Source organism: Phoca vitulina, unplaced genomic scaffold, assembly GCF_004348235.1.
Source record: "Phoca vitulina isolate PV1807 unplaced genomic scaffold, GSC_HSeal_1.0 scaffold55, whole genome shotgun sequence".
Lineage (NCBI taxonomy): Eukaryota > Metazoa > Chordata > Mammalia > Carnivora > Phocidae > Phoca > Phoca vitulina.
This window is the reverse complement of record NW_022589758.1, coordinates 271,404-292,511: the sequence shown is the minus strand read 5'-3', so window position 1 is coordinate 292,511 and position 21,108 is coordinate 271,404. Positions and strand designations below refer to the sequence as shown.

Genomic DNA, 21,108 nt, shown 5'->3' with positions numbered 1-21,108 from the left:
AATACTTAACTCCTCTTTGCCTCAGTTTGCCCATTTGTAAAGCTGGGATAAGAATAGGGTTTTTATGAGGTTTAAATGAGCAAATACCTGTCAAAAGATTAGTGCCTGGGGCACCTGGGTGGCTCAGTCAGTTAAGCGGCTGCCTTCAGCTCAGGTCATGGTCCCAGGGTCCTGGGATCGAGCCCCGCATCAGGCTCCCTGCTCGGCAGGAACCCTGCTTCTCCCTCTCCCACCCCCCTGCTTGTGTTCCCTCTCTTGCTGTGTCTCTCTCTGTCAGATAAATAAATAAAATATTTAAAAAAAAAAAAAAAAAGATTAGTGGCTTACAGATATTTGGCCTATTTGCATTTATTTATTTATTTATTTATTTATTTATTTATTTATTTATTATTTTAAAAGTATTTTATTTATTTATGGTTTATTTTTTAAAATATTTTATTTATTTATTTATTTATTTATTTATTTATTTATTTATTTATTCAAGAGAGAGAGAGGGAGAGGGAGAGAGAATCTGAGGCAGATCCTGTGCTGAGCACAGAACCCAATGAGGGACTCGATCCCACAACCCTGAGTTCATGACCTGAACTGAAACCAAGAGTCAGATGTTTAACCAACTGAGCCACCCAGGTGCTCCTGTTTGCTATTATTTTTTAAAATTCACCACTAGAATGTTTAAAATCTTTTACTGAGTTAAAAAAGAAATTTTTTCCAGGCCATACCTCCAAACTTCTAATGTTTATACTGTAATCGAAAGAAGCAAGTTGGAATGGCCCATTTTAGCAACGCCTGTGATCTTGAATATGTGGTCTATAAATGGAATTAAATCAGAAGCACATTTCTAATGACTAAGGAAACTGCTTTTAATGGGAACAATTGTTGAATTCTGGTAAAGAAGCCTTGGCCACTACCACTCCTAGGACTAGTGCACGATTATCGAGCATTTAATATAATCTCGGCTGGAACTAAACCCTTTATATGGACATTTATTTATTTTGTTGGGATTATTTCATGTAATCATCAAAAGAATATTAAGGGCCAGATACCATTATCTTTATTTTGCAGATGTGGAAACTGAAGCACTAGCGTTTAAATCGAGTTTGTTGACAGCCCACAGGTAGTAGGCCAGGGAGCCAATAGTCAAGCCAAGGTAATGTGATTCCCGAAGCCATGCTCCTGGTAACAAAATGACATCGTTTCCATTCCTAAATTGACTTACTGCCCAAGTTGGGTGATATTGAAGTTTTGCTTAGAATGAGTAGAGCTACTGTCAAATTAAGACCAAATTATCTAACAGTGTATTACCAATACTCACATATATTAGACCAGGAAAAAACCATACATGTCTACATTTAGGGTACTCCTTCCTCTGGGTACGTATGAGCATAAGGATAATCCACTAACTCCTCTTTTTTTTTTTTCCTTGGGGACGGGTGAGGAAGAGAGGAAGAGAGAGAATCTGCAGCAGGCTCCATGGAGGCTGATACCCCGCTCGATCTCACAACCCTGAGATCATGAAATCAAGAATCAGACGCTTAACCAACTGAGCCATCCAGGAGCCCCCTAACTCCTTTTCTGTATTGCAACATAGAGTCTGGACTTTTGCAAAAACAATGAACTCATAATAAAAGTTGCTATATCAGTGCTGTATATTATGTAACAGTAATTCATGTGCATACAAATGTATTTTACAATGTAACATTTTATAATGCTGCATGCTAATTGGATGGGATTCTCAATTTTGTTTGCATGACTTTCCCGTGCACACAAGAGTGAATTTGGGGCTGTCCTTTAAGCAGTGTGGTTAAGAGCCTGTTAAGATCGGGGGGCGCCTGGGTGGCTCAGTCGTTAAGCGTCTGCCTTCGGCTCGGGTCATGATCCCAGGGTCCTGGGATCGAGCCCCGCATTGGGCTCCCTGCTCCGCGGGAGGCCTGCTTCTCCCTCTCCCACTCCCCCGCTTGTGTTCCTGCTCTCACTCTCTCTCTCTCTAATAAATAAATAAAATCTTTAAAAAAAAAAAAAGCCTGTTAAGATCAATTTTCAACAGAGATATGGCTATCTATTTTACAAAGAATCAAAGCAGAATGGAAAGGGCTGGACAAATAATACAGTGAACGACCCAAACACAGTTTTCTCTTTTAAATAAACACTCTGGTGAGAGATGAAAGAAAAAATTCAGCTGCAGAATGGGTAGTAACAAAATGAATGGTTTCAAGGTATCAAACAGAACATTGTGAGGAATTTGAGGTTTCAAAGAATAAAGAAAAATTTGTTTTACCCAAGAATATGCCTAAAGCTGGAGGGTCAAAGAAAAACAAAAGTCTTCTTGACATAAGAAATGTTTGTGTTGAGGTGGGATTTATAATTTCAAAATGCTGTGGGACAATATAGAAAATGTGGGCTGCAAAGAGCTATCGTGCTGCATGCTTAGGGACGTTGCCTTCATTTGGACATGAATAACACATTGTGGGGGCGCCTGGGTGGCTCAGTCAGTTAAGCATCTGACTCTTGATTTTGGCTCAGGTCATGAGCTCAGCGTCCGGAGACTGAGCCCCACGTTGGGCTCCACGCTCAGCAGGGGAGTCTGCTTGAGATTCTCTCTCTCTCCCTCTCCCTCTTTCCCTCAGCCAGCTCACACACTCTCCAAAATAAATAAATAAATAAATAAAATAAAATCTTAAAAAAAATAACACATTGTGGTTTCAAGGAGGTTCAATGATCAGGAAGGAAGATGACTTCAGGTTTATTCTGGGCAGTTCTTGCTTTGATTCTTAGGCTTGGGGCCAGGGGTGGGTATGCAGAGGTGAGTTGCTCGCTTTCTGAGACAAGTGTTTTCCTGAGGCTTTTGTATGCACAGCATTTGTGCATCTACCTTCACAGAATTTCAGATTACAGAGTAGCTGGCCCTTAGCACACAGCTCTTTGAAATGGCATGAATATCAATAACCGTAACTAACTTTATTGAGCATCTACTATGCGCTCAGGTGAACTAAGGTCTCTACTTATATTACCTCAATTCGAATCTCGCAATGCACTTGAGAGGTACCTGTCTTCATGAGCGTTCCGCCAAGGAGAACCTGAAACAAGGGCTTGGGTGCAGGGGGTTTATTTGGGAGGTGATCCCAAGAGGCAGGCGTGGGGGAAGGAGGAGAGCAAGACAGGGAGGGGGGAAAAAGCTAAAGATGGTGCCTCAATGGGCAGGAAATCACCGTCGGTAAGGGGCTCAGTCCTGCTGGGGACATCTGGAGGCCAATGTAGAACACAGCTCAGAACTGTCCGATCCTGCGACCATCTGGGGTATTTATCCAGACCCCTGGTGCCCACTGGTTGAAGGATGCCCTTGCAAAGGGGCTGAGCAGTACTCTAGAGAAAGCGCAGGGCCACGTGCAGGGAGCCCGCGGCACTGGGGCTAAGGATCCGCATGGAACTGTCCACCCTGCCTTGCTGAAACTAGGGCGCGTCCAGAGACTGAGGCCTGGCTCGTCACACGCTGCACAGGAGGAAACTGGGTTTAGAGAGGTTAAGACAACTTACTAAAGGTCACAGCCAGGAGGGGGCAGAGCTCAGATTCAGATTCAGGCTTTCCTAGGTCCTGAGCCTCAGCTGTTGACCATTACCCCAAACGGCCCAAGACAAGTGAGGCTGGAATATACATGTTCACGTTTGGTGGCATGAAGGAGCCCTTGACCATCATCCAACACAGAACGATGATTTACTCAGTTTCCTCTCTGGGGGCCTCTCCACGTTACACATCCCTCCTCCCGATCCACCCATGTACAGCCCTGCACAGTCAGCCAATCTCTCTCTCTCTGTCTTTGAATAAAGTTCCGGAAGGAGATCATGAGCACACTGTGCACAGAGGGACAGACACCACAGCATCAAGTTGCTGGAGGCTGAGTGGCTCTGTAATCCCACCTCTAGCCCAAGGCAGGAATCCTGCCAAGGGCCAAGAGTAAAGAGCCGGGCCTGGAAGGCTGCGTGGTGGAATGTGCCCCTTGGCAGGGCTCCAGGGTCCACTCTCAGATACCTGGCCGTCATTCGTAAGAGAGAATGTAGCCTCCACCTTGCTCCTAGTCTCCACATTGCTCCTAGTGTGCTTTGGGAAGTCACTTTTATTTTTAAAGATTTTATTAATTTATTTGACAGAGAGAGACACAGCGAGAGAGGGAACACAAGCAGGGGGAGTGGGAGAGGGAGAAGCAGGCTTCCCGCAGAGCAGGGAGCCTGACTCGGGGCTCGATCCCAGGACCCCGGGATCATGACCTGAGCCGAAGGCAGACGCTTAACGACTGAGCCACCCAGGCGCCCCTGGGAAGTCACTTTTATTTCACAGTCCTTCAAAGATCTATAGGCACCATTTATACTTTTCCACACTGTTTCTTCCAGACGAAATGCTGCCCAGTTCTTCTGGCATTCCTCAGAGAATGTGATTTCCGGACTCCTCTTCCTTCTCTACACACTCTCGTCCAGTGGCACTCAACCACAGCCCACGGGGTACTGTGAACCTTTACTCCTCCGCTGCTCAATGTCTGTCACGTAGCGGACACTGTTTTTGCTCTGCTGTGTCGTCAGGAGCACTGGCCGCCCAAGGGCACATGACAGGTCAAGGCACAACCTGCAGCCATACGTGTTGGAAGACGTGGGGACTCTGCTAAGGGGTCCACAGGAGAGTGGAGTCGGGGCAGTGAACAAATCCAGGCACATGATAAGTCAGTGCTAAAAGGGACAAGAGCAGGGGCGCCTGGGTGGCTCAGTCGTTAAGCATCTGCCTTCGGCTCAGGTCATGATCCCAGGGTCCTGGGATCGAGCCCCGCATCGGGCTCCCTGCTCCGCGGGAAGCCTGCTTCTCCCTCTCCCCTCCCCCTGCTTGTGTTCCTGCTCTCGCTATAAAGAAAATCTTAAAAATAAATAAAATATTAAAATGTCAAATAAAAAAAATCTTAAAAAGAAAAAAACAAATCTAGGGGCGCCTGGGTGGCTCAGTCGTTAAGCGTCTGCCTTCAGCTCAGGTCATGATCCCAGGGTCCTGGGATCGAGCCCCACATCGGGCTCCCTGCTCGACGGGAAGCCTGCTTCTCCCTCTCCCGCTCCCCCTGCTTGGGTTCCCTCTCTCGCTGTGTCTCTCTCTGTCAAATAAATAAAATCTTTAAAAAAAAATAAAAGGGACAAGAGCAGCCAGATAAACCTGCTCGGGTCATGATCCTGGGGTCCTGGGATGGAGCCCCGCGTCGGGCTCCTCGCTCAGCAGGAAGCCGGCTTCTCCCTCTGCCTCTGCCCCTCCCCCTGCTTGTGCTCTCTCAAATAAATAAATAAAATCTTTAAAAAAATGTGAATGTAGGTTTGAGGATGACAGATAAAGTGACGTTAGCTTCATCATACTTTCTTTCGGTTGTGCATTCTGGAGGAAGTTTGGTTAAAAAGTTTGTGGTTCTAAGGCACTGATGCTTTAGGATCGCTTGTTACTGCCACCATAACCTACCCCATCCTGACAGATAACATCTGCAGAGCGCCATTTGTCCTTAAAGCTTATTTTCAGTATTTGAAAGTAAGTTGTGACCAGAGAAATATCCAGAACCTTTGCTGGTCTTTAAGCTTAGTGCCCACAAGTTCAGTGAGTAATGAAGATGTGGTCCGATTAGCAGAAAAGACAAGACTGAGGCACAGTGAAAATTCTCGAATACATGCATGCAGACAGAGATAGATAGACACAGGGAGAGAAATGAAGGGAGGAAGGAAGGAGATATGGAGAGAACGCTTTAGCGAGAATAGCTAAGACGCCATGAGCAAACGCTACTTACCAGAACACTGAAGTCCATTGCCTTTATATCCCTGCTTGCATTTACACTTGAAGGATCCTTGGGTATTGAGGCAATTGGCGTAGAGGCTGCACGTATGGGTATTCACGGCACATTCATTTATATCTAAAAATGTGAACATTCCCGTGAACAACTTTGTGGCAGCAGGGCTTGCTAAAAGACTATCCCTTACTATAAGACTACCACTTGGGCAACTCCATGGCCGACCACTCAACACTGCCAAACAAACCGAGTGGGGCCTGAGAAGGGAGAGGTGTTCAAAACGCCCGACGCCTTGGCCCAGAGCCCGGCCTTTGCCTGACACCAGCACACGGGGAGCTGGGGGGCTCCCTGCAGCCCGCCGCCCCCATGGCATCTCGACTACTCATCAACACTACCGAAATCTGTAAGACATTCAGGTTTTTTTTTTAACTTTTTCATCCGTCTAATTCAGAATTAAATAACAGTACCAGAAAATAAATTCTACACGTGGAAGGGCTTGGGACTCCTAACCAACAAAAGATAAGGGGGCGCCTGGGTGGCTCAGTCGGTTAAGCATCTGCCTTCGGCTTGGGTCATGATCTCAGGGTCCTGGGATCGAGCCCGACATCTGGTTCCCTGTTCGGTGGGGACTCTGCTTCTCCCTCTCCCTCTGCCTGTCTCCCCAGCTTGTGCTCTTTCTCTCTGAAATAAATAAAAATCTTTAAAAAAAAAAAAAAAGGATAAGGTGGGCTATGAACCGTTGACATCATCTGAATTCATCAGCATTTTGTTCAAAGGCTGCCAGGAGCAGGGTCAGGCTGGTCTGAGCTCGTCTGCTGGATGGAGACCAGGAAAGTTTGCCGAATCCTACCCTAGTGAGAAGTTCATTAGCCAGAAGCTCTTCTCCATCTCACCCGCTCTCCACGCTTTGGGAGACATACGCACACAAAATAGTCCATTGTTTTTAATTTAGCCACCAAAGGAGCTCAGATGCTAATCTTAATCACTTAGAATCACAAGATGTGTTTCTCTTGGAAGCTCTCCATGTGCATTCCCGCCCTGTCCAGTGGAACCTCCTAGGTATCAGCGAACAGGCTTCTTCTCCCGATGGGTCTGTAGCAGGGCCTGGGGGCCGAGCCCATGAGAAACATGGATTTTATGAGCCCTTGTAGGCCAGCCTTTGTGTTTAAAAAGATCTGAGTGAAGAACTGTGGAGGCTTCACGAGATGGTTCAAAACCCTGGAACCAACCGTTGCCACAACATGGTTTCGCAGGACATGTCCTGGGATGCTCTGGATGGAGGGTTGAAAGAAATCCTACTTCCCCCCCAACCCATTAGCGTTCCCCATCATACACACATTTGCTCCACATGTTACATGAAGAGGCATCTACAGGGAGCCTGAATCTCCCTTCACGGTAGGGCAGGCCCCGTCCTGCGTTATATCAAGGGCAATGTGAATGCGTGCCAGGGCTCCCAAACACCCCCCTTCGCTTGCTCATTCAGGCTTGGAATCCCTTCACTGAAGGCCAAAATATTTTATTTCACACTGAGACACAGAATCTTATCAGAGTAGCTTCGGTGACCTGGAAAGGGCATATTTTAGGGGATTTGGACCTTGAACCATGACAGGGCCGAACAAGGAAAGAGCATGCACCTTCATCTCCCTCACACATTTTTCTAAAGCCTCCCCTGAAGGACGCTGTTATGAACAGATCAATGAGATCAAGATCAAACAGACCTTTTTATTCTTCCTTTTGTGCTTTATTGTTCCCATTTTTAGATATGTATCCGGGGAATCAAACATTAAAAAGAAAACCAACCGAATTTTCAACAAATCCACAAAAATCATCTCAAGATATTTGAGGTATTTCCACAAAGCAAAACTATATCCCCGACAGCCCCTTACTTTAAACTTTTACTGACCTGGCTTCACCTAATTCATCTCACCAGAGTTCCCTAAAAGCCAGAAACAAACAAACCAAAAAAGTGACTTCTTCTGTATTGTCCAAGTGGTCAGTACAGTAGATTGTTCCACTACTAGACTGAATTGACATCCAAATACCTGTAGACAAAGCCTACAGGTTTGGCAGGGAGAGGGCAAAAGGAAAATGTGCCATGCACTCTTACCTACGCAGTCATATCGGCCCCTGACATATTTCAGTTCGAAACCAACGTGACATTTGCAGTAGTAGCTGCTGAACGTGTTCACACATCTTCGATTATAAGGGCAGACAGCTTTACCGGAGGCACATTCGTCGATGTCTAGGAGGTAGAACCAAAAGGTGTCAGTGATAGCAAGAAAAGCGCTCTCCCTCGAAAACACACACACACGCACATGCGCACGCACACATACACAGTTTCTCTGGTGGAAAACTCTGATTATTCTGCTGCCCACATCACGCCCCCTGGGAAGTGTTCTAGATGCCCTCAGCACACTCACAGCTCCTCCTTTATGTGTTTCTGTCACGTTGTACATATCGTTTTCGAGACATCAACTCACTGTCTTGTCACTACTCACATCCCCATCTCTCCTGGGGCAGGGAGCGGATGTCTGGCACTTGGCACAGAGACATGACATGCGTGTTGATGGAATTAATATTTCTCTGGCTATGTGTATTGTATGGCGTATACAACTTTTGAAAACCGAGTCAGGTAACTACACGTTAAACAAACCGGATACACCCCTTCGATGTTGTCTTCTACGGAAGAATTATTTCATCGGTCAGCTCCCCCAAGGCTCCCACGATACTGACCCAAATACTAGAGACGTGGTTTCCTACAACCGCACTTAAACATAAATTGTGGGTCAAGTGTAATGATGTTGTGATGCAACTTGAGCAGACAAGAGGCTTCCCTGCTTTCCTTGAGAGTCAGGTTACTGAGGGGCTGGCAGCTATGCTGACCCAAATAGCCAGACTCAGGCTTTGCTTTTACTTTAAAATGATAAATCGAATACATGTTTTATGTTGTTAATTTGGACCTGTGGTTAAACATGCAAGTTGGTGCTGGCTTATTGTTCTCTTTGCATTCTTAAAATACTAAATACGTGTTGGGTTGACCAAAATAATTTTTCAGGGACCACTTTTGTGTAGATCATCTTTCCCTTCAATAAAAATGACACCCTTCAAATCAGAGCTGGGTAAAAATTGACTTCAGTTTGGTCAAGAATGAGCCTTGTCATATAAATCTTATTTCACCGAGGAATGCTAAACCCTGTGAATCTAATTAAATCTGATTACTCTCAAAGAGCAGGGCCAAAATTTTAATTGTACAGGGATTTTTTAAAAAGTATTTAACTGACTTAGGACCTATTTGGCTGAATTTTCTAAATGCAGCTTATCAAGGTATGCACATTTGGGATAAATAAACGTCCAGCACTGAGAAATGGTTCTACTTCAGTAAATGAGTAAGAATATTAAATTGTACAGATATTTGCTTATTTAAATAAAAAAGATTAACAACTCGTTGAACATTCTGATTTGGCTTGATATCCCTTATTAATGCTATGTGCTCACTTGCATATAAATACAGAAGGATGAGTATATACAGTTTGGTTACTGAACATAATTCAGATCCACCAGGGAACTAAGGCTGAAAGTGTTGCATCAGTCACTGAGGGTGCCCTGTGGGGTGCCCCACCCATCGCCCTTGGCACTCAGTGTGTCCGTACCTGCCTAAGGCTGCACCTGTGACATCCTGCAGTGACCCTCATCCAGGCTGGGCTGGGTGTGCCAGGGAGTCAATGTTCCAGAGCAGCGCCCCTCCCCCAGTCAGTAAAGAACAGGAGTTGGTGCATAAATCCCCAGCGCCCTTGACCCAGGAGGAAAACTTGGAAGCAGCTTCCCCTGTCTCCTAGAGGGGCACAGATGCTTAACCTGCTCCTTGAACTCAGCCTGCGCTGGGGCCTTCCCCCACCTCCTCCTCAACCAGGGTTCCCTGGGATCACCTCCCAAATCAACTACTTGCTCAGGGTCAGCTTCTGCGGGGCCCAAAACTAAGACACAAAATAAGACGGGGGAGAGCAAGAGACAAAGTTCTAATCCATTGATTTGATTAAATTCAAAGCTATAAAGGAGGGCTCTATCTCCTCCTTTAATATCATGGATTTAATTTGCTCACCATCTCCAAGCAGAAATGATTTTGGAATACTTCAGAGCAACCTTTAAAGACAATGGGAAGCTGGTTACTTGCTAACTTAAACAACGTAGAAAGGATATACTATTCTCAATAGTCTTAGATCTAAAAACAAAAAATACGTAAATACATTTTTGTAGGAAAATATTAGCTGGAACCCAAAACGGAGCCCAATGGCCCTTGGGATTTCATTCACTGAATGACAGTATGTAGCAGGTTTCTATGGTAATTGAAGTGAAACATGCAGGGTAAATATACTAAAATAAAATTACCTTTATCCTTTTTCCACTAGGGCATTAGACAATCCCAAAGTAACAGAGAAGTGTTCTTTCTAGCATCCCAAAGTGTGTCTAGAGTTTATGTGGCCAATTGGCTCAGAAATGGGCAGAAATCTCTACTTTCAGGAGCTTTCAGTCTAGTCAACAAGCAGATTGTGCTGAATGACAGAGAAGGAATTCAGCAGAGGGGGAAGGAGGAGGAGTGGAGGCGAGCCGGGCCGCCCTACCTATACAGACTCTTCCATTGGGGGCCAGGCGCAAGCCCGAGGACGGACACAGACAGCGCGGCCCCTCCTCCGTGTCTTCGCAGGCGTACTGGCAGCTCGTCACGGCACACGTCCTGGAGTCTGAAAACGTATGCAAGTGTTAGCCTTCTCCTCCCAAGCCGGTAAAAAGCCCTCACTGAGAAAGGATCTCTGCGTCCTAGGACATTCGGTGTCATATATGGGATGTATTACAGGATGAGCATCACTGTCTGAGACCCAAATGGAATCTGGGCAAGGGTGGTGTCTTGGTGGCGCCACGGTCTCTTCTGTGGGCCAGTGTGTTAAATTTGCCTGTCTTTAGGTCGGGCAGGCACCCCTCAGTTACCAAAGGCTGCATCCTTCTCTCCTCTTGTACATTTTCTCATCACGCCTTTATGTCACCTGGCTGGCCTCTCTAGGCGGAAATGCAACCTCTGATGGAGATGATCAATCCGAGTCATCAGGGGGACAAAATCCATTCTACAGATCTCTCCATACATACCTAGCTTCAACGAGAGTCACTCAAGTTGTGAGACCTGGTCATTTCCATGCCTGTATTAAAACGTGGCAAATACGACTGACTGGCTACCCCAAAGCCATCCTGGACCCCTTTTCCTCTCGCCACTCCCATCATTGAGGCTTTAAAGTCAGTGACTTGTCTTCATCCCAGCTTCCCTTGCAGCAACAATGGGTGGCCATAGGACCCAGCTGTGGCCAAAGAGATATAAAGATAAGTCTGATGGAGGGAGCAGGGCTTCTGGAAAAGATGCTGCTGCATGATGAAAGGGACAAGCGTGAAAGAGTCATTCATTCACTGGCATTACTCCTCTCCCCTTTGTCAGGCCTCCCTTAAATGTATGTGTGATGTCTGCAGCTGGGACAGCCATCTTGTGACTGTGAGGTCACAAGTGTGAGAATAAAATCAGTACCCTGAAAATGGCAGAGAGTGAGTCCTTGCTGAGCTGTTCTGGAACTGCCTGCCTCCAGCTTTTTTGGTAAATGAGATAATTTAGGTGGATTTTTCTGTCACTTGTTGCTAAACACAACTTATCTCACAAAAATGCATTTCCTTAGCAGAAGTCTACTATATCTGGATCACAGGTGTCTCCAGCAGGGAAGTGCAGTGAATACGCTCCCTTTATCCAGCGCCATCCATAACATGCCGATCACCCAGCGGGACAAAAGAAACTGCCAGGAACCAGGTGAAATAAAATCAGGAGAGGGGTCCAGGACTCCCTGCACACTTTGAGCTCTAAACAGGGAGGCCCGAGCAACCCTTCCACGTACAGAAATAGACAAAGAAGGTACACACATCAAGGTAATAGATACACACATCAAGGTAATATAACAAACACCTACCAATGATAACATTTCTCCTTTATTCTCTTTTCTCTTTAGTTGCCTTCTTTTAAAATTAGTCTTCAACATTTACCTAATCCTATCCTTGCATTTGGGAAAACATACCTGTTTTGGCATTGATTGGGCTTTCATGGAATGTTTCAAAACATCCATTAGCATAGATCTTTTTAAAAATGTTAAGTGATCACTACAAAAGCCTAGATAGTGGTTCCCGTGATGGGGTATGGAGGTGGGGGGTTCTGGTAAAGTTCCCCTTGGTAGTGGTTACACGGGTGCTCGCCTTATAAGAATTCATTCAACTACATATTATGTTATATATATCATATATATTATATACATATTTGTCTCTTAATTTATGACAATAAGGATTTTTTAAAAAGACTTCGAGTGTCTGCTTTATCTCTTAAGCCTTCTTGCCAACAGAGGATCTAGGTGACTGGTGGTGTTGGGGCCCTTTGCCAAGGATGGAAAACACAAGGACAAGCCAGGGGAGCAGCAAACCGTGCACTAGCCAAGACTGTGTAACTGGCAAAGCCCCAGATGGGCTAGGGAGTCCATAACTCTGTAACCCTAAGAAGCTAGCAAAAGCCATAAGCTTCCAGGTTTGGTGGGGGCTACGGTACAGAGGAAAGAGAGATGGGAGCGGGGAAGAGGGGAGGAAGGGAGACAGGCAGGGAGGATGGGTTTGCCTTTCAGCTGCAATATTAAACCTGATTCCCTCTGGATAAATGACTGGATATACTCTTACCTCCCACGGGACATGGGTTTCTCTTTATCACAGAAGGACTTTTCTTTTTCAGGAACGTGAATCGGAATGTATTTCCAACAAGAGTCACTAATCTTTGAGCATGGGGCAAGGGGCGTGAGAAAGGCAGCTGGTGGGAAGAACTGATGTCCCAAGATGGAATTTAAACGTTATCACCTCCCTAAAACAATATGCTTATTTTCATGAAGAAACCCCATACGCCCTGCATATATAGAGATATAGAATTTATTTTTCTCCCCAATTAGCCTCTTTCTTTAAAAAGCAGGTATCCAGAATGGGCAAATCCAGAGAGACAGAAAGCAGATTAGTGGGTGAGGTGGGGGGTGGGGGGGGGGCTGGGGAGGAAGAATGGGGAGTGATTGGTAATGGGCACAGGGTTTTCTTTTGGGGTGATGAGGATGTTCTAGAATTAGACAGCAGTGATAGTTGTACAGCATTGTAAGTGTACTAAATGCCACTGAGTTGTACGGTTGAAAATGGTGAATTTCATGTTATATTTATTTTACCATGATTTAAAAAAAAAAATTGTTCCTATGGCAAACATCTAGTCTCAAAGGATGAGCGCGAGCAGCCTGGCCATTGGAACTTACTCGCACATGTGGCATCCGGCATGAGCATGTGGCCGCTGAGGCAAAAGCACTTGTAGCTCCCGTGCGTATTCACACATCGGTGTTGGCACGGCCGGGGTTTTACTCCACACTCGTTTACATCTGCAGGGGGCAGGCAGAACATGAAGAGAGGCTAACTGGGTCAGGAAACATCAAGATGGAGAGTTGGGTTGGCTTCCCTGGATCCCACCGGTGGGGGTGGGGACACGGGGCAATGACTCACCTCTTCTCCAATCATCAGTAAAACCCCATTCTGAAGGACTGATGATGATGTGGGGCAAACAGGACAATCATGCACCGGTGGAGGGGAGGCAAATGGGCACAACCACTTTGGAAAACTGTTTGGCAGAATCTACTGTAGCTAGAGACACGGATACCCATGACCTAGCAATTCCACTCCCGACTAGATCCCCACCGGCAACATGGATGTGCGCCCACCAAGAAAACATGTACTAAAATGATCACAGTAGCACTATTCTTAATAGCCCCAAGCGGGAAAGAACCCAAACATCTCCCAACAGAGGGCAGGAGAGATGACTTGTATATTCGTGCAAAGGAATACTATACAGCAATGAGGCTGAACGAACTATAGCTCCAAGCCACAACGGATGAAGCTCACAACCACAAGAGTGAGTGCAAGAAGCTGGAGACAAAGGAGTACATTAAAAATCAGGCAAGGGGCGCCTGGCTGGCTCAGTCAGTGGAGCATGCAACTCCTGATCTCGGGGTTGTGAGTTTGGGCCCCACATTGGGTGTATGGATTACTTAAAAATAAAATCTTTAAAAAAAAAAAAAAAAAAAAGCCAGGCACAGGGGCACCTGGGTGGTTCAGTCGGTTAAGTGTCTGCCTTCCGCTCAGGTCATGATCCCAGGGTCCTGGGACTGAGCCCCATGTCGGGGAGTCTGCTTCTCCCTCTGCTCCTCTCCCCACTAATGCTCTCTCAAATAAATAAATCTTTAAAAAAAGTCAGGCACAACTAATTTGTGGTGTAGAAGGTCAAGATAGAGCTCCTTGGGGGTGGGGGGCAAGTCACTGGAGGGGAGCAGGAGGGGTCTTCAGGAAGGCTACTGAGTTTCTGTTTCTTGGTTATGTGGATGTATTTGAAAATTCATTGAGCAGTACATTGTTGATATATGCACAATTCTGTGTGTATAATAGAATAAAAAGCTAGAAATACAATTTAGATACTTTAGCCTTTAGTACTGTCCCAGGCTGCCTATGACAGGGGCCCACAGCGATGCCTCCTTTCAGTTGTTCCTGTTTTGGGCAGCCCCACACCAACTAACTTGTGTGGGCTCACACCCTTCCAGAGGGAGCCCTGACAGGCAGCTATCGGTGGTGAGGCTGTAGGACGCCATTTAAGCCTGGGAGGCTATGCTCTAAATGCCAATAATGGTTATCTCCAGGGACTAAGATTGAGGGTGACTTTCTTCTCTGTGCGTCTCAGTGCTTCCTAAAAAGAATTTAAATACTAAGAATTAATGACTTTTTGGGGCACCTGGGTGGCTCAGTCGTTGAGCGTCTGCCTTCGGCTCAGGTCATGATCTCAGGGTCCTGGGATCAAGCCCCACATTGGGCTCCTGCTCGGGCAGAGTCTGCTTCTCCCTCTGCCCCTGCCCACCCACTCATGTGCTCTCTATCTCTCTCAAATAAATAAAAATATTTTTTAAATTTAATTTTATTCATTTATTTGACAGAGGGAGAGCACGCACAAACAGGGGGAGGGGCAGAGGCAGAGGGGGAAGCAGGCTCCCTGCTGAGAGAGGGGAGCCCAACGAGAGACTCAATCCCAGGACCCCGGGATCTTGATCTGAGCCGAAGGCAGATGCCCAACTGACTGAGCCACCCAGGTGCCCAAATAAATAAAATCTTTAAAAAAAAGCAATCATGGGTAGAGGAGCTTATCTTTGGAAATGTGGTCATGTGGGTGCCTCATGGCTTAACTTCTTCAAGGAAGATATAGGAAGGAGAAAAGAGCCAAATTCTGTGTAAGACCAAAATTCAGCAGGGCAACAGGCAAAGCGTACCCTTGAAAATAAAGAAGTGGCTGCTTTCACCTCTGACAAGAACCTTGTACAGGAATTTTCTGACGTCTTAGTGGGACATTTGAAAGCTCTTCGTCCATTGCTTATCCCCTCTACTCTACCTTCTCCTGCATGGGTTCTAACCCCTTCAAAAGGGGGAACTGGAAAAAGCTAATTGGACATTAATGGGAAATCCAGAAATACCCCATCCCTTGGCCCTAACTCAGAGGTGACTCACTCGTTGTGTGGAAGAAGGATTTGGGGGGAAAGACACCACAGTGGAGGGCTGAGGCCTGTCACCATTAATGGATATATAAGGACTTTGATCATGCCACCCAGGGGCCAGGAAAGCTGCGGGAACCTGAGCCAACTAGACCACTCCCTCAACACTAATATTTTACCGGGAATTGAAAACCAGCATGAAAAATATCTTCTCTCTTCCAAACCTCTGCAGAAGATATGTTGGTACAGAATCCAGGACAATACAGAGAAACAGGTTTTCTGGTGTGAACCCCTCTGGTAAGGGACGTGCTGGATCATTACTTATGAGAGCACGATCCTTGACGTGCCTCAATCAAGCCGGTGGGTGCAGTTCTCAGAAGCATCCTAGGGTGCTGGCCTCTTCTGGTGGTGGGACAGCAGAGACTCAGAGGTGCCCCTCTGAGCTGCAGGGCTGGTAGCTATTTCAGTGTATGCAGCCAACCTTGGGGCTTGGCAGTGAGGCCTAGGGGTGGCACAGTGGAGTGGCTGCCTGCCCGTCTCTGGGACTCCATCCTTCCTTCCAGAAGGCTGGCAGCCCCAAGGACAGCTGAACTTGATGTGCTCTTAGCTCAACTGCATTATCGGACTGTGGACACTTTCTTAATTACAGCAGGCTTCTTCACGCCCAGGTCTCTTGGCCTCAGCACTGCTGACATTTGGGTCAGATCATTCTCTGCGGTGGGGGCTGCCCTGCGCACTGTAGGAGGCTGAGCACCTCCCTGGGCTCCACCCACTAGATGCCAGGAGCACCCCCAAACGTCTTCAGACCTTGCCAGATGTCCCCTGGGGTAAGGTTCCCAGATGGAGCAAACAGAAATACGGATGCCCAGTTAAATTTGAATTTTAGATAATTAACTAATACTTTTTTCGTAGACGTATGTCCCATGCAATATTTAAGACCTATGCACCCTATAAAATTATCTGTTGTTTATCTGCAATTTAAATCTGAACTTGAGATCTATAATTTATCTGGCAACTCTTTCTGGGGAATAAAATTGCCCAAGTTGAGAACCACTGTGGTTAATAGTATAAATACACTCTTTAATATCTTCGGATAAACAGCTTATGATAAGTCCTAAAGTACCTTTTAAAATATGTCAATTATAATAAAAACATGCATGTCATTCAACCCAACAATTCTATTTTCAGACGTTTATCCTATAAAAATACTCAAGGGTGCAAGGATATGTGTAGAATGACGTCTGACTTAGCACAGCTTGTAATGGCGAGAAATTGGAGACAAAGTAGATGAGAGTGGTTAAACAAAGTATTTTTTACACAAATGATAAAAGCGTTTGCATCGGGGCTGAGGATACAGCCTTAAGAAGCACAAGCTAACTCTGTATGTGCTGACCCGTACATGCAGTAAGAATGGACCGACCCAGAGAAGGGCCCTTCAGAGACTGAGGACAAACTGTTCACACTAGTTCAAGGAGGGACTGGGGGGGGGGGGAGCGGAAACTCCCACTTTTTAACTTATATCCTTTTGCATCGTTGGGGTTTTTTTCAGTAAAAAATATGCATTACTTTGGTAGTGGAAAAACACAATGAAAATCATTTTAGAAGACAAAAGTTATTTGACAGGAGAAAAGAAGGCCTTTGATCTGGCATCTTAACAAAAACATCGGAATGACTTTTATACTTTTCTGGAAGAGACTGATTGAGAGACCTAGGTCTGAAACCCTTTCATTTGAAGATTCGACTTACAACCTACAAAATGGCGGGCACGGGAGTGTCTATCACAAACGCTGCTGCAATGACTGCGTAGCTTCTGAAAGCTCTGGGGTACGTCTGTACTTGGACCCCGGCCTGTAGTACTGACCTTGACTGCAGGTTTTCCCGGTGTATCCTGGAAAGCATCTACATTTGTTTGGTCCCACACACTCACCAAACTTGCATCCAGGTTCACACGTAGCTGTGGAAGGGAAAAGTGTTTTGATGGTAAAAGAACAGGAGTAGTTAGAGAAACGCACACAGGTCAAACTCAGCAGCCTTCTGTATGGCGGAGAAATCCATGGGGGCACAGAGAGGATGATCTGCTTCCTCTCTAGTCTGTTTTCCCCTTCGGGATACTGGAGAGTGTTTTGCTTGTGAACTAGATCACTCTCCTCCACCCCTCCACCCCAACTGAGTGCGAGTTTATCCAAGTTTATCATAACTTTGCTTAGCACTGCCATGCCTCCAAGTGACATTCAAAGAAAAACAAAGCCTCCCAGACCACAGTCAGCTAGTTTTGCATATAAACACAAAAACATTTAATAAAAGAACTGTGATGTGGGAGCTGGAAGGGACTCCAGAGCCATCCTGGGTCAAGTGCCAAGGTCCTCCTTCTTTCTGTCACTGGCCTCTTCTTTGTCTTCCATATTTTCTCTCCTATTTTGCTTTTGAATGATCAAACTCTATTTTTAAAGCTGTGTGTGATCAGTCAAAATGATGGAGCCACAGACTGTAGGCAGGGAGGCACAACTTCTAGCCCTAAGGATGGGAACTAGAAGCATCATGAGGAGGAGGATGGTGGCATGATAAAGGCAGGATTTGTTTCTTCTGGGTTTGGTTTTGTTTTTTTTTTTCACTTCTGTATCCAGACACCTGACACAAATTGGGCACTCCATAAATATTTGCTGGGTGAAAGAAGTGATGGGAGAGACACCAAGAATAGAAAGTTTGACTGGGTTGGGGGCAAGAAAAAATAGTCAAAGATGATGGGATGTTTGAGTCTGGCTCATAGGGAGGAGGTAGGGAGAAGAGGCAGTGGATGGGACAAAAGGAATATGGGAAAACCCAAAGAGAAGGAGGTGAGAGGACAAAAGAAAAATGAATGAGAGAGGAGTCTAGAGCGAGTCAGGAGCCCTGAGCAGGTTCTGGATCTAGTAGGAGCTCAGAAACTAGCCAGCGCCTGAGAAGATGACCCAGCAATGGCCCAGGAATGCTGTCTACTTCCCTTCCCGTTGAGTCCCTGGCTCAACCCCAGCATCTCCCCCTTGACCCCAAACCCTATTCTTTGTTAATGTTAACATTTATCTCCCAGTCACCTGGACTCAAAATCCCATTCATCTCTATCTTCTCTTGTCCCCAAACTCATCAGTGAGAACATCCTATCCCTGCTTCTACCACCCAAGTCATTCATTGAACAGACACTCATCTAGCTAATGGAAATCATGCTGCCCACAGAGATCTGGGATATTACACTGCACCTCTCCCCCCCGCCCCCCACCCCCGCCCTGCCCCTGCTTCTCCCCACCACAGCCTGTGACCTGGTGCTTAACTGATATGGGGTCTAACAGCCTAGCCCCTGCTTTCGGGGCAGGACAAAGTCTGTGGTGTAGAATTCCCTGTGGGATCAGGCTGAAGCTAGACTTCTCTTGAAACCACATCTTTGCCTGGCTCCTTCCCCTATTTCCTCACTCCCTTACAGATTTCTCTGCAGAGCACCCTGCAACAGATGTTTGATACAAGAATCCCCTTTACAGGCTCTGCTCCTAGGAAATCTGATGTCAGATACGACATTAAACTGATATTCCAAGAGCACGACTCTGATCATGCCATGCCTTGCACAGAAGTCACCAAATAATCTTTATTGCCCTTTGAGTATCGTACAGGCATCATCACCAGGACCCAGCTTCCATCTTAGTTTGTACCTTTGGCCTACTCTGCTCCCTACATGTAGGCAACACTGTGGTCAAACTACATTGTCTGCTGTTCTCTAAACTGGACCCTTTCTGCCTCTTCCTGTCTTGTTATCCCTGCCTTGGGGCACCCCTTCCCCACCCTCCAGTGGTTAATATCCTCCTGATCCTTCAAGAGCTACCTTGCATGAGCCCACCTTCCAGAAGCCTTCAGTGATTTCTCCGGCCATATCAGAATTCCACTCAACTTTGAGAATTCCACAGAACTTGGGCAGGCCTCGCCCATGAAATCGATCAGGCTCCATCTTATGAAATAATATATTTGGCTTCTATCCTTCACTTCTATCTACTGCCCGATTCCCAGCCCCTTCAGAACGGGGACTTAAACATTCATCTTTGTTTCTCCTGCTGCATTTAATAGTGCTGTGGGTATGTTAGACACTCAAATAGTTTCGAACAGTAAATAAAGTAACCGGTATAGACCTTTTAACAGGGAAACATTTTATGGCTCTGAATAAATCATAAGTGAGAAGGTAAGGAAAAAATGCTTCTCAGCAAAATTCTTTCCCTCCTGGAGACAAAAAAGAATTTTGCTTTCCAGTGTCTATTTTGTTATGGATATGCTCTTGGAGATGCAGCTTTAAGTTTAGATGTTAGAAAAATAAATTTTTTACTTTTTTAAGCCTTGAATGCCTCTGATTGCTCCCTGGAAAGTTATTTCCAATGTGGGCCAGATAGGAAAGCCAGGATCAACGCCAAATAGAACATAAGAGAAATGGTGAATAATACCCTTGCTGCTGTAAGGTCAAAGCTCCAGCAAGATGTTTTCAATTTCCAGCGACCTTGGATCTGTGACTTGTACAGCCAATCTACAGCACAGGGAAATTTAGTTTATGTCTAAAATGGCCTGAGATTTAAGTGTACTTTAGCTAGAGTTCTTGTTCAATCCTCCCTCTAACTCCTCCATCTGCAGCTGTTCATTGGGATTTGTTCAGGGACAACTCTTACCACAGCTTGCTAAGTGACATACATTTGAAGGTTAATGATACAGAGCTGAGCCATCCCGCCCTGGGAGCAGATTTAGGCAGGGCAGGAGCCAAGATCTAGAAAGCTCCAGCGTGGAGTCAGGGCCTCTGGAGGAACGAAGGGTGAACAGATGGATGGAAGAGGAGTCCGGGAGGACTGGGATCTCCCAGGCTGGGGTGCAACTCTGCCTGTTCGGGCAAGTGGGCATGGGTTCTCATCTCATTACCACACAGCCCACACTCTGACTTAGGAATCCGAGATCTGGCAATCAGGGGCTCATCACCCCGTTACTTGGTGCTTCAAGGAGCAGATGACTTTACTGTCAAGAAGGACCATACAAATTGGATATAATACAATAACAGATTTTAGATACAAACATCATTGCAATTTAATACGTGAACACTTCACCAGGGCGGCGGGGGTGCTGATGAGCTCTTGCGCTTGCCAAACATGCCTACTGAGCATTGTGCTTGAATCCTCGGCACGTGCTCTTTTAACAGTTCGCTTTAAATTCTTTCCTGCCTATGGTATTACATTGTCCACAAAAACATCAAGAATGTGACCGGCTGTCTGCGGCGTGGCCAGATTGCTTTGATTTAGTAACAGAATAGACCTTACAGAAAGCCAAAGCTCACCCTCATTTATTCACCAGAGACATGTAAGTTTTATGGCAGGAGGTGCTGAGGCTCGTGTAAGACTCCAAATCATGCGGTCCACGTGGTTTTTGCCCCTTTCCACCTGACTGCCTTCACATAAAAATGTGCTGTGTCTAGAAAAAGACTACAGCGACATGTAATGCCTGCATCACATGTGCTCTGAAGGGACAGGAGAGTCAGCCGTCCTTTCTGAGTCAAGGGTGCTTTAGGAGATATTTTCTATGCATGCCAGGTAATGAGCATACCCTTCAATGCTTACACTCTTTCCCCTCTGAACTAGGGATTAATCTCTCCACGTTGCTGACGAAGTGGAGCCTCAGCCAGCTTACCTACGCACCCAAGGTCACCC

General features: G+C 46.0%; 1 protein-coding gene across 3 annotated transcripts in view; it reads right to left on the bottom strand.

The window, feature by feature from the left end:
* The window catches only part of EGFL6 (EGF like domain multiple 6), a 60,633-nt gene that overhangs the window by 18,122 nt on the left and 21,403 nt on the right, over positions 1-21,108 (bottom strand). For all 3 annotated transcript variants that reach the window (XM_032389669.1, XM_032389667.1, XM_032389668.1), the window contains exons 3-7: positions 17,274-17,366; positions 13,148-13,267; positions 10,415-10,534; positions 7,903-8,037; positions 5,796-5,918 (exon numbers count right to left, since the gene is read on the bottom strand). In XM_032389669.1, coding sequence (XP_032245560.1) covers positions 5,796-5,918; positions 7,903-8,037; positions 10,415-10,534; positions 13,148-13,267; positions 17,274-17,366 — 591 coding nt within the window. The remainder of the gene's footprint in view (positions 1-5,795; positions 5,919-7,902; positions 8,038-10,414; positions 10,535-13,147; positions 13,268-17,273; positions 17,367-21,108) is intronic.